The sequence below is a fragment of the Protobothrops mucrosquamatus genome, unplaced genomic scaffold, assembly GCF_001527695.2.
Source record: "Protobothrops mucrosquamatus isolate PMUCROS unplaced genomic scaffold, P.Mucros_1.0 scaffold420, whole genome shotgun sequence".
NCBI lineage: Eukaryota > Metazoa > Chordata > Lepidosauria > Squamata > Viperidae > Protobothrops > Protobothrops mucrosquamatus.
The window spans coordinates 143597-157036 of NW_015386749.1; the positions used below are offsets into that span (position 1 = coordinate 143597).

Here is a 13440-nt window from a genome sequence, read left to right on the forward strand (position 1 = left end):
GCCCCTATTGTTTTCCCTTAGGTCAGCTGGAGAAATAAGCAAAACAAAACTTTACCAGATATACTGTACAATATTTATATGTCATTGTACCACTGGAAGAGGTGTTTGAAAATGAAAATCCATGTGTTGTCTTTTTCCCTCATATTGTTCTTTAATCAGTTTTAGTTTTAGAGGTGCTTCTACATGACTGCTGGTAAGCATGGCACAATTATACTTTTAAAATTATATTGGCTAAAGATGCAATATAACCATTTTTAAAGCTATTGACTGTACTTCTAGCAAACAGGAAAGCACTTTAACCCTGAAGTGTCCTACATTTTTAGCTTGGTGAATCACAGATTTTTAAAAAAAATTAAACCCAATTAGATTGACCCAGATTCAGAAGAGCCACAAAAACCTTGGAGTCTGGACAGATGTTTAATATTTCCTTATAAAGGTTGGGAAGATGTTTTATTTTGATAAAAACCAATATACAGAAGTAAAATGTAAAAATTACAAGTCTATATATAAGTTTCTATTCTATATTCTGTCCTATTGCTATTATTTCTATATTGTTACACAAATTACTATCACTATAATTACATCTACAATACTTTTATTATTCAATTACTATTACAATACTACATTCTATAGTCATGCTGTTTTCTTCTTACACCATTTCTTCTGCTTTTTTCTTCTATTACTGACCTGCATGTAGAATACTTGCAACTTTCCACATTGTGTCATAATATGTTTGCACTTTTTCTTGCTGTGCCTCCTTTTTCTTTGGACAATTTACTCCTTTTGAAAGAAAAATATCTTCTTTGGTTTGGCACTCAGTGTTTCTCAACCTTGACAATTTTAAGGTGTGTGGACTTCAACTCCCAGAATTCCACAGCCAGCATTGCTGGCTGTGGAATTCTGGGAGTTGAAGTCCACACACCTTAAAATTGTCAAGGTTGAGAAACACTGGTTTTGGCTGCTTCACCCTATTTGCTAGTGATCCTAGAGCTTCCAAAACTCCCATCTTCTCCCACACCTGTTTCAAGGTTGCAGCTTGAATAGCAGCCCTACTGTGCTGATGAGGGGTGAGGAAGGCTCAGACAAGAAGGGAAGCACAGGTGCCTGCATTTTTTTTAAAGTAGCCTGCTCTTCCATGGGGACAATTCCCCCAAAGATTTGATCCTGATTTATCCTGAAAGGTAGCCAATTCAAGTCCCATTGAAATGGCAAATTGGCAAGTATCATCTACTTGTGTTTCATCTTATTAAAAATATAACAGTAAGTAAATGAAATGCAACTTTTATCTGGAACTACTAAATATTATTTGATCTTTTTCAAGGTACTTGACCGAAAATGTACGACAGTCACGAAGATGTTGATTATGATTCTGAAAAGAACTCTAAAGAGAGGGAGCAGAAGCTGAAGTCAAATCCAGATATTGATAGAGGATGGGCTTGGATGATAGTCTTTTCTTCTTTCCTGGTGCATATACTCATCATGGGATCACAAATGGCTCTTGGAATTCTCAACATGGAATGGCTTGAAGAGTTCAGTCAAAGTCGAGGGCTGACAGCCTGGGTCAGCTCCCTCAATATGGGTATTACTCTGATTGTAGGTAGGATCCCATAATGTTGCTATTATATACCAGTGGTCATCTTGATTAAATATTGATGTATCAAAACTGGTCCTATGCATGAATATGGGGTAATCCATTATCTCAGTGGGAAAAGCCTATATAGATGGGATAAGAAATACTCCTAACATGGGGATTCCCATATGTAATATTGAACATATTTCCTCAGTCTTACCTTATTAATAAATATAATATTCCTTAGACTTTGCATATGGCAATCTCCTTAAGATAGCATGTTCAGACTAGCATCTTTTTGACTGTGGAAAATTTTCTGGAAAACGTGACAATAACATATATTCTTTTTTATTTTTGTTTCGTAGTTAGTGAAGCCAATTAGACTTGACCATATAACACTTTTAAAATACAGGATGGCCGAAAATGTGGTGTTTATGCATTCATCCGTGATGCAATTCTCTGAGCCAGAGAACAAGAATGAATGTTTGCAAAATGTTGTGGAAGAAGTTCTTGTGGCTTTGCAGCAAGGCTCTATTCTCTTCAGCAGTCGGAAAGGAAACAGGGAGGAACAAAGCCTCACAGTCAGATAGGGAAGTGCTGCAGTGAGCTAATTGGAGCTGTGCAGATTGCCGACCACCTTTAGATTCCTTTTTGATGCAGTTCAGAATGTTTGCCTGGAAGGCATTATTGCACTTCTGATGGAAAACAACTTTCCTCCTAGGTCACCTTGATCTGACTTCAGTCTCCCTCAGAACAGTCTGGCAATGAGATGCAGACTCCATTGTGAAAATAGGGTCTTCAACAAGCAGTAAGCAGGCCATCTTGGACCAGGGATCAGGAGGCTCTCTTCACGAGCCCTTCGTGTCTGAATTATACCTTATTCAGATGATTTCCATAGAATTTCCCAAACTCTGAATGCAGTTATTTATCTAAATTGTCTATGTGACTAACCATCTCAGAATAATATTGTGGGCAGCTTACAAGGATTAAAATACGAACATGAACAGCATACAATCTCTGGTGCTCAAGTATAAAACACAATAATTCCAGTCACAAACAACACATCAACAACAGCAGAGGCACATCTAACTTCCTTGAGCCAAATCACTGGGGAAAAATCTTTAGGACTGTTTGAAAGGCTAACTGGGCTGGGGGTTATCCAGATCTCCAGCAGGATGCTGTTTCATAGGCAGGCCCTGCCAAGAAAAGGCACAACACAGGGATTCAACAACATGACATTGCTTAATAGAGGAGACCCAGAATGTGCCTCCTTTGCTGTATCTGTTGGACTAAGCAGCAACAATGAGACAGAGGCAGTCCCACAGTTTGGTAAAAACAAATTCCTGCCCTGCCTGCTTGCCCTGCCCATTTTTCTGATAGACCTGCAAGTATTTTGCCTAGCCACTTTAATGATTTTTTTCACCCATCTTAAATATTGTGTTTGGTTCGATTGGCAGAGATCTGACTGTAGTTCTGAAATCAGGGGATCTGAGGGTTATGATATATACTGTAAAAAGAATGACTATATAAATCCTCTAATTAAATAAATCATTGAATCCTCTTTTCTCCCCTTCTCAATGTGGTGATTTATACCAGGGCTTTTCAACCAGTGGTACGGGTACCACTTGTGGTACATTGGCACCTGTCAGGTGGTACGCGACCATCCTAGAAAACTGGTAGCGGGGGAGGGGAATGAGTTGAACTGGTGGCAGCACCGCACAAGCCTGAGCGAGAGATGGCTGGAGCTGCAGGGCTGTCAGGGCTCAGCGGAAGTGCCAGGATCAGCGCCAGGCTCCAGCTGGAGCTCGGCGCTGATCCTGGTGCTTCTGTTGAGCCTGAAGAAGTGCCGATCAGCTGGAATGTTACAGCATCTCCAGGGACTTGTGATTTACATTCAGATGCTTGGCAACTGATTCATATTTATGACGGTCACAGTGTCCCAGGGTCATGTGAAGTGACCAAAACCTGCTGCAACCACCCAGCAGACGGGAGGAATAAAAGCCAAACACCCTCCACCCCACCCCCACTGCCAATCCTCAACAGAAATGCTCACAACAATGAAAACCTCGGACAGGAGGAAGAGCGCGGCTGGGTGGGCAGGCAGGTGTCTTGCTTGGCTGTGGCTTGGGGGGCACTTTTTTCAGTGCCATTGTAACTTCGAACAGTCACTAAGTGAACTGTTGTAAGTCGAGGACTACCTGTAGTTTATCACTTTTTTCCTTTTTTGGGAGGGGGTCATCAGGTATTTGACACCATGCTAGGCAACTGGTGGTACTCGGATGTTGCCATATCCTAAAAGTGGTACAATGGGTGAAAAGGTTGAAAAGCCCTGATTTATACAACCACAGAATTTTTTCTTCTTCATGGCACAGCTACTACAATGCTGCCATTTGCAGCATGACAAGGTTCAGAAGAGTTTGAAGCTAATGTTTAGTAGCAAATTGAGTCTGGAAATGGTTTATTAGAGGCATCTATTCAACTACATGCAAATTACAATATATCCTGAATTAATCTGCTCTACTGCCTTCTCTTGATAAAGGGCTCAGCCCTTTATCAGTTTTATGTACTAATCTGTCATGAACACCTAAACATGTACTGTATTCATAAATGTGAATGCTTTGAAACCTTGGAGAAACTTTAACTTGCTGAGAACAGCATAATGCATATGTTCTTAAGAGGTTTTCAGCTGGTCATCTGAGGATTTCTGAATTAATTTTTAGCAGCTTTTCAGATAATAAGTATGGGACAGAAATGCTATAGTTGCTTGTAAATGGTTTATGGTAAATTACTCTATCACTGATTCAAACTTGAAAAACTGGCAGTTCTGTTCATCTCATAAAATAATCCCAAAATTATATAAAAAAATCTTGTTTTGGAATGATTTAAAGAAACCCCTCAAGTCTGGCACTGAGAAATAATTCTGTTTTGCATTAAGTGCTAAGAAATTATTTTATCCTATTTTTTAGTATTCTGAACAGGATTACATAATCTGGAGGAAAACAGATGAACGCTTTGCAGATTGTAACTGAGACATCAGCATTTTTGCTCTGTTAATCATTAACAAGAAAGATAGTTCATAAAAAGTGAATACAATTTTGGCAAGCACTTTCTACTTCTCTTGGGCTATTGAAGAGGACCTTTTCAAACAGCAGGAGAAATATATTTATGTTAAGAATTATGGTAGAGTTCGCTCAAATCAGTCGCCAGGATTACTTAAAATAAAGAGACTTAATTTAAAAGGAGATAAATGTGCGTTCATGTAAATAACATAAAATAAAATTAGAACATAGAAATAAATTTCAGAATGGCTGGAATTTTGTTGAGGGATAGACTTTCTAGTGTCTTCTGTTATTTTTGTTTATTTGTTCCTAATAGATTTCAAAAGCTTGCATATTTTTTTGGCAAAGCATACAGCTTATTTCCTTATTGCTGAAAGTGATGTTACAAATACTTGTCAGATAAATAGCACTATTCTCCAGATAAAAATATTAAGACAAACACTGTAATCATAGCTGATTGGATTACAGTATGACAGCTTGGAAGTTTAAAGCATTCATCCTCAGCCATTTATGCCAAAGATTATATCAGGCCAGGTTTACATTGATTAAATAGGCCAGTTCTTCCAATAGGCTGGAATATAGGATGATGGTAAACTGATTTCCTTCCAATTTCTAATTTATAGCTAGTTCGATTATGGCAAAAGAGGTCATAAAATTGCATGCAATTCACTTAACAACCACATTGTTTAACAATGGAAGTTCCAGTCTGAACTGTGATCATAAATTGAGGACTACCTGTATAGAACCTTAGATGCTATATAATTTTGTACCACTAACATTTAGCTTTTTGAGTCACATTGCATTTGTGTAAGGTCTTATCGCTGTAATCTAGTGTCCAAAATTCATGTATCGATAAGAAATAATTGGACAAATCTTTGGGTGTAGACCTTTACCAATTAATGCTTATGCAATGTATAATGATTTGGCAAATTGTAGTCAAATGCTTCTAAGTCTCATATTTATGAAGAAAATAATTAGAGTTCATGAAGGCAATCTTATTTCACGTGTTCTGTCACAGGTCCCTTTATCGGTTTGTTTATTAACACCTGTGGATGTCGGAAGACAGCAATAACTGGAGGAATCTTAAATGCCCTGGGATGGATATTAAGTTCCTATGCTTCAAATGTACATTACCTCTTCATTACATTTGGAATTATAACTGGTAAGCATAAATATTGGATATACATTAGGAAATCTGAAGAATATAGATAATGCTAACACAAACAAGCCTAAATCTGGCAGCAAATGAGTTCATCTTCTCTGTGAACACATAGTCTGTAGCTTCAGGCTATATAAGTTTGATTAAGGGGTTAAGTTGCATATATAACACCGCATGTATTCAATCATAACTATTCATGGAGCTGCATTTTGGACCAGCTGGAATTTTAGAATAGTCTTGAAGAGTAACCCTATATAGAGGGCATTGCAATTGTCCAAATTGGAGCTGCTAGGACATGAGTGACAGAGAGAAGGCCCATCTGATTCAGGAAAGGTTGTATTTGGCACATGATGGGACTTCAAAAGCTCTGGATTCTACTTTCACCTATTCCCTGAGTAGGAAGCAAGAATCCAAAGGAACTCCCAAATTATGTATTAGTTCTACCTGGAGAAGTGATATTTAGTCCAGAACTGTAGAATGTAAAACATTGTGATTGGCAGGTCCTTGAAACCAATGCCACTAAGTTTTGCTAGTTTTGAGCCTAAGATGTTCCTCCTCATCCCTCACAGTCTCCAGGCACTGGAACATCTTCCACAGCATTGTGTGCCTAGCTAGGGATCTATATGCAATCATCTGCACACTAATAATACTTGACAGTTGATGATCTAGCCTAGCAGTGTCAGATGTACTGTAAACTGAATAAGTGGGGAGAGTATTGAATCCTCTGGCATTCTGAAAATGGTCTTAGATCAGGTCTCTCCTAGAACTAGCCCAGAAGGAAGGAGTAAAACAGCTGCAAAATAGTAACAGTTCATTGACCTAAAGCCTGACTGATATGAACCACAAATATGTATTTATTATGAATTTAAGTCTACATTAAAAAAAGTAGATACCCTCTTTCAAAATAAATCAAGAGAGAGCCTCCTAACAAACCGTACACCTTGTTGTAACCCAAATTTAATAACTTAGTTGATATTTAACAGTTGAAGTGTAGATTTGTTCTAGGAGAGATGGCTTTGGAATGTGACCATCGACAATGAGTTTAGGATGAAATACTACTTTCAACACAAAAAGTTTGAAAAGATCCTAGAACGATTCGTGTCCCATTTCTAGTCCCTGAGGTCCAAAACCTAAAACCACATGTCTCTGTTTGCAAAAATCTAGATATTTAACCTAGCCTTTCATAGCTGTTTTAGGATTGTCTGGCAGTTAATCTTCATCTAATAGCACAATCTTGGAGGGTTCCTGGATGTGTCTAAAATGTTTCATGTTTTAGGTATTGGAAGTGGGATGGTATACCTGCCTGCTGTAGTCATGGTGGGAGAATATTTTCAAAAGAGAAGGGCTCTTGCCCAGGGACTCAGCACAACTGGAACAGGCTTTGGTGCTTTCCTGATGACAGCTTTGTTGAAATATCTTTGTTTGGAGTTTGGCTGGAGGAATGCCGTGTTCATTCATGGTGCAGTCTGTCTAAACTTGTGTGTTTGTGGAGCACTTCTGAGACCAATTCATCACAAGAAGGAAGCTACTGAGCAAAGCAAGGATGGAAACAAGAATCAAAGCAATAGTCCAACAAAAATTCTCTCCTGCTCTGCCGAAGTGCTAACATCCAATTGTGTTTTAAGGGAAGTGAAGAAAGAGGCAAAGGGAGGACAGGGTGCAAAAGAAAAGACTGCCAAAATTTCAGCCTTGGAAAATAAAGATGGAATCAGAGACCAAAAGGAAATCTATACTCTTGGTATTCTGAAGCGAGTAGGCCAGCTGACGGTCACAAGCCAGAAAGGCTTCAGGACCTGGTATTCTAGTTACTTTGGAACTGCTTCTCTCTTCACCAACAGAACATTTGCAGCTTTTGTATTTTGGGCTTTATTTGCCTATAGCACTTTTGTGATCCCTTTCATCCATCTCCCTGAAATAGTGAAACAGTACAGGTTATCAGCACAGAATGATATCTTTCCTTTGACCTCAATTATTGCAATTGTTCACATTTTGGGGAAGGTCATCCTTGGCATAATCTCTGATTTGCCTTGCATCAGTGCTTGGAATGTCTTCATGGCAGCTAATTTTACTCTTGTCTGTTGCATTTTTATTTTGCCATTAATGCATACATTTGCTAGCCTAGCGGTGGTTTGTGCCCTAATAGGATTTTCTAGTGGATATTTTTCACTTATGCCTGTTGTCACTGAAGATCTAGTAGGGATTAAGCATCTTGCAAATGCCTACGGAATCATCATTTGCGCCAATGGGATATCAGCACTCTTGGGACCACCATTTGCAGGTAAATGTAACATTTTATTGGACTTTCATGTTAATTTAGCAATAGCACTTAGACTTATATACCACACCATAGTGCTTTACAGCCCTCTCTGCACAGTTTATAAATGTCAGCATATTGTCCCAACAATCTGGGTCCTCATTTTGCTGATCTCGAAAGGATGAAAGTCTGAGTCAACCTTGAGCCAGTCAGGATCAAACTCCTGATTGTGGGCAAATGCTGCATTCTAACTACTGCCATCATGACTGATCTCTGCCTATATTTACATGCTCAATTACTTTGCTTCTCTAGGAAGAAAAGACATAGCAACTGCTTTGATGGCATGCCTGCCAATTATAAAAACCTAATTTGAATATTTTGCATAGCCCTGATACTAAAGTTTGAAAATCAGCAGATATTGTTCATTTTCTACAAAACACCAGCAAAATATGTCAAGGAGAGGCAGGTTTTAGCCAGTTCCTTTATAGAAATACTTATTTATTATCCCGTACTACTATTACATTATTGTTATTGTTTTTATTTGTAATAATTAGGGTGATATAGTTACCGGTATCTCAGAATGCAGGAATGACAGTAATGGCCTTTCAGGAAGTCAGATTCTTACTGAATTGTTTTGGAAAAGGGAATTCTAATACTTAAGAGCATTTTAAACAACGGACTCTACTATTTTGAGGGATAGAGGGATAAATTCCTGATGAGGCTGGATGTTTATTGGGAATACTTTAATTTGGATGTCATTATGGAGCAGGAGTTTGAAATGCATGGCTGAAATGTTGTTATTTCTGATCAGGATTCTACAATTTTAATAAATATGAAGGAGTAGAAAAAGGTGAAGAAATTGAAAAGAGAAGTAAACAGGAATACATGTATTTTTATCACATGCACTTATGTTTAGTGAAAATAGGATTTAGGACCTAGATCAGCAAACTGCAAAATATGCCACCCATTTTTTGCAGCATGTTTATTGGCAAACAGTATTTTTTGGTGGCATGATTTGGTTTACTTTTATGCAAATAAAAATAAACTCCATCTGAATCCCTTACCCAAATTACCCTTGAAAGAATGGGAACTGAATTGGTCAGTGTCATGTCTACCACAGTGAAGCAAAGTTGCCCATCTAAGTGGATGTTCCAGACATTTTATAGAAAAAGTGCATTTAAATATACATTTGAAGAAACACATTAGTATCCCGCTAGTGTTTCAGGCTTAAGACAATAAGAGAGAAAGGACTGATTTAAGAGAGTGGGGAAATTAATGTAATGTATGATGATCTGGTTACAGATGAAAAAAGAAGTTAGACATAGATTTGTGTCAACGAGTAATACTGTATTAATAGAAAAAGTAATGTTCTTTGCTTCTTGACCTTATTGATTCCATTGACTGCTTTCTTTTTATTTTCTAGGATGGATTTATGATCTCACACAAAAATATGACTTTTCTTTCTACATATGTGGCTTCCTTTATATGGTGGGAATACTTACTTTGCTCATTCAGCCTTATATGGACAAGGAAAAGCCATCATCAGGAAAAAATATAGAAAATGAAAATATTTAGAACCATTCATGTTTTTATGGAAGAAAACTTGCATTTCTGAAGGAAGTATCAAATTATATATCTGATGGAGCTAACAGTGTTAAATAAAACTGAAAATCTCAACCCTTATACTGAGGTGCATGTCAATTAATAATTGAACATTAATTTTTGTGAAATTGGAGATAAAAGGCAGGAAACAAAGAGCTTGGGTATGAAGTGATTATTTGCCATCAAAGGCCAAATAGAGGGTCAGTGTGAGAAAAAGTCTGCAAATAATCCTTTGCACCCTCCGCCAAAAATATTAAGTAGGGGAAAGAAGATTCGAATCTTGGGGCATGCATATAAATACTGTCAAGTTCCTAGTTTGGTAGAATGGATTTTTATCTTTCTGCAATTGCTTGCTGCTATAATAGGATATCAAGTACAGATTCCTTTGAGATTGCAAAGTTCAGCAGGAAGGTTATTACAAGAGACCAAAGCAGATATACCTGACATTTCTCCTTATTTCTGATCCACTGAAAGACGAGTTCGGATTTTCTAGACCAAGACCATGGTTACTGACCCCCTTTTGCTATCCTCTTTACTATAGGTTACATTTTAATGCTTTGCTCCAAAATCAGTATCAAATAGCAACCTAGAAAGATCAGTCCATTCAAAGAATCATCTAGCTCTGCTAATGAACCAGAATTTACCATAGCCAAACACATCACTAATCCTATTGCAGTTTCTAATTGACTTAGCAACTATTGGTTTAATAGCTGCTATAATTACAGTTCTCCCATGTTCTCTCATTTTGCCTGGCAAATATGATGGGAATGTAGGCAAAATTATGATCTTTCACACTCGGTGTGAAGTACACTTTTCATATGAATATTGAATAATGGACCGTGGTATAAAACTTCCCACCCCTTCTAATTCAAAATAGTCTAAATGTGGATAATGATGATGATTTTGTGACGTGTTTGAGGAGTGTTTTTGATAATTCTGCTGAAGTGATAACAGCCTACCATAAAATCAACTGCCTGTGACAAGATGCTTAATGAGTGCATATGTGGTAGACTTTTAGATATTAGGTCAAGATTTAAACTGAACTATAAAGGGATTAAACCACCAGTTTAAAGAGGGCCTAGCTGATGAGCTATGGGATGAGTTCACTGGGGAGGGAATTTCAGGGATCCTGCCTGTGTCAATCTAATTTTGAATCTGAAAACAGAAAACTCAAGAATCGTGACAATGCTACTGTGACAAAAGAAAAGCTCATGGTTCTCTCGCCTTCTTTCCTCTTCTTGCTCATTACAATATTCTAATGGCAGTTGCAAGCTAGCAGGAAGACTCTTTCTGTAAATGAAAAAACAGTACTGACATGCAAAAATCATCCAGGTCATGGTTGTCCCAAAAGTGCTTTTCAAAAGGTAACTAGAGTTTCTTTGTTTTTTTTCCTTAAAGACATTTAGCTTCTCATCCAAGAAACTTACTCAGTTTTTTCTTCTTCAACCTGAAGAAGCTTCTTGGATGAGAAGCGAAACGTCTTAAGGGAAAAAAATCAACAAAGTCCAGTTGCCTTTTGAAAAGCACGTTTGGGACTATGTGGTCCTTTGTGTTACTCTTAAGATTTAAGATGGTATGCAATACAACTATGTTCTCCAATATGAGCCAACAGCCAAAAAAAATCCAATGCAATCCTAAATTGCATTAACAGAGGGATTCAGTCAAAATCACTAATACCACTCTATAAAGTCTTAATATGACCACACCTAGAACACTGCAACCAATGTTGGTCTCAACAATATAAAAAAATATGTTGAGACTCTAGAAAAATGCAGAGAAGAGCAACAAAGATGATTAGGGGACTGGAGGCTAAAACAGGAACTGGGCCTGGCTAGTCTAGTGAACAGAACAACCAGGGGAGACATGATAGAAGTGTTCCAAAATTTGAGGGACTATCACAGAGACGGGGGGGTCAACCTATTTTCCAAAGTACCTGAAGGTCAGACAAGGAATAACAGATGGAAACTGATCAAGGAGAGATTCAACCTGGAAATAAGGAGACATTTCCTGACAGTGAGAACAATCAACCAATGGAACAGACTGCCTTCAGATGTTATTGGTGCTTCATCACTGGAGGCTTTCAAGAAGAGACTGGACTGCCATCTGTCAGAAATGATGTAGGGATTCCTGCTTGGGCAGGGGGTTGGACCAGGTGACTTCTATTCTATTCTATTCTATTCTATTCTATTCTATTCTATTCTATTCTATTCTATTCTATTCTATTCTATTCTATTCTATTCTATTCTACATGGGCAATTTTATGATCTCTGCAATCATACACTACTATGCCTTCTCAGCATAATAAATTCCCAAAGTGGATGAAAATATCAATGACAAGCTCTTAAGGTCTGGCTCAGTTTCTGAATGCACAGAATCATTCCTGATATCATTATCAAGAACTTCTTTATTTGAATTTGACATCCTGATGCATTTTCCTATTGTTTGGCAATGGCTTAACTTCAGATTCATAATGTGTGTATTCACTGGGACCAAGAAACCATTATGTTTGATATTTAGTTACGCTAGAATAATAGATTTCAAGATCTGACTCACTCCATCAGTTAGACTCCATCTGCTATTTTATCTGCCAGATACGTTGACCACACAAACATTTTGGGAAGTGAAAAAACATAGAATTTACTCATCCAATGGTTTTGTAAAATTATTGGAACTAAGATCTCAGCAAAATGTTTGTATCTGGAACTCAATTGGTGTGCCTAAATGAATTTATTGATGACAAATTGTAAATGGGATGAATGGCTATCATTAATTTTTATTATTCTATTATTTGTTTTATTCTTTCTTTTTCACTTGTCTTGAATGTAAATATTGTAGAATAAGCAATTAAATGGGTTTTGTTCACCAGTCTTCTATGTTACCTGGAACTCTGTCTTTTTTATGAAAAAAAGAAATATCTCTTGCTGTGGTTCATAATTTTAGATCTGGAACTCTGTTACCTTCTTTCACTTATTTCTGAACTTTTAAAATAGATAGACAAAACATACATTTTTTACCAAATTTTATTTTGGAGACGTTATATCTTAACCATATGAAAGAGGGGCATAAATATTTAACAGTATTTGATACTAGTTACAAGTTTCAATATGTTGTAATGGAACTCAGTTTGGCCAATTTTCCTGCAATCTTCATTAATTTATTAATCACACTTTTCCCTTTGGACAAATACCTGTCTAGTTAACCTGTTAATTTATTCTGAAAAATAAGATGAGTGTTTTGCACACAGACTTCAAGTTACTGCTAACACAATCTGAGTGTTTACTTGAAAGAAAAATCAGTTGGCCTTCTTTGGATATTGTATTTCCTTAAAAGGTAGGCAAATGAATCCTCTTGTGAAGGCTCTCCTATCTCAGGACCACCATCTTCACTTTTGTACACTTCCAGTGTTTCCTGGGCTTGCTAACTTTTGTAAGTTTATTCCATATTTTACCATTTTAGGCTATGCCACTCATAGAATTGATAAACTTTTAATTGAGATCCTGGCACTCAACAAGCCTTCCTCCCAACCCATTTCTGCCACCCAAATCTCTCCCTCCCTTTGTTATTAAAAATGATGCCTCAAGTTTTACTCTGTAAGCAATGCTTTTACAGCCTGTACTGCAGGCAATCTGTTTCTTTGCATATTTTTGTCTGGATAACTTTTGCCAGCTGAGAGGAATTACTAAGTTTTAATAAGGAGTTTTTGCCATAAAGGAGGCCTTTCTGGAAGGAATAAAATAGAGTAAGAGTCCAGACTGATCACAAGAATCTGGGACAATTACAGATTTTTTTAAGGATG

At 37.3% G+C, this 13440-nt stretch overlaps 1 protein-coding gene across 1 annotated transcript; it reads left to right on the forward strand.

Moving 5' to 3' along the window:
* The first annotated feature begins 1335 nt into the window (after nt 1-1335).
* SLC16A14 (solute carrier family 16 member 14) lies at nt 1336-9686 on the forward strand. The gene is made up of 4 exons (XM_015816310.1): nt 1336-1597; nt 5648-5791; nt 7065-8066; nt 9466-9686. Exons 1-4 carry the CDS (start codon nt 1336-1338, stop codon nt 9615-9617), a joined length of 1560 nt encoding a protein of 519 aa, XP_015671796.1. The 3' UTR covers nt 9618-9686.
* Nucleotides 9687-13440: the final 3754 nt, after the last annotated feature.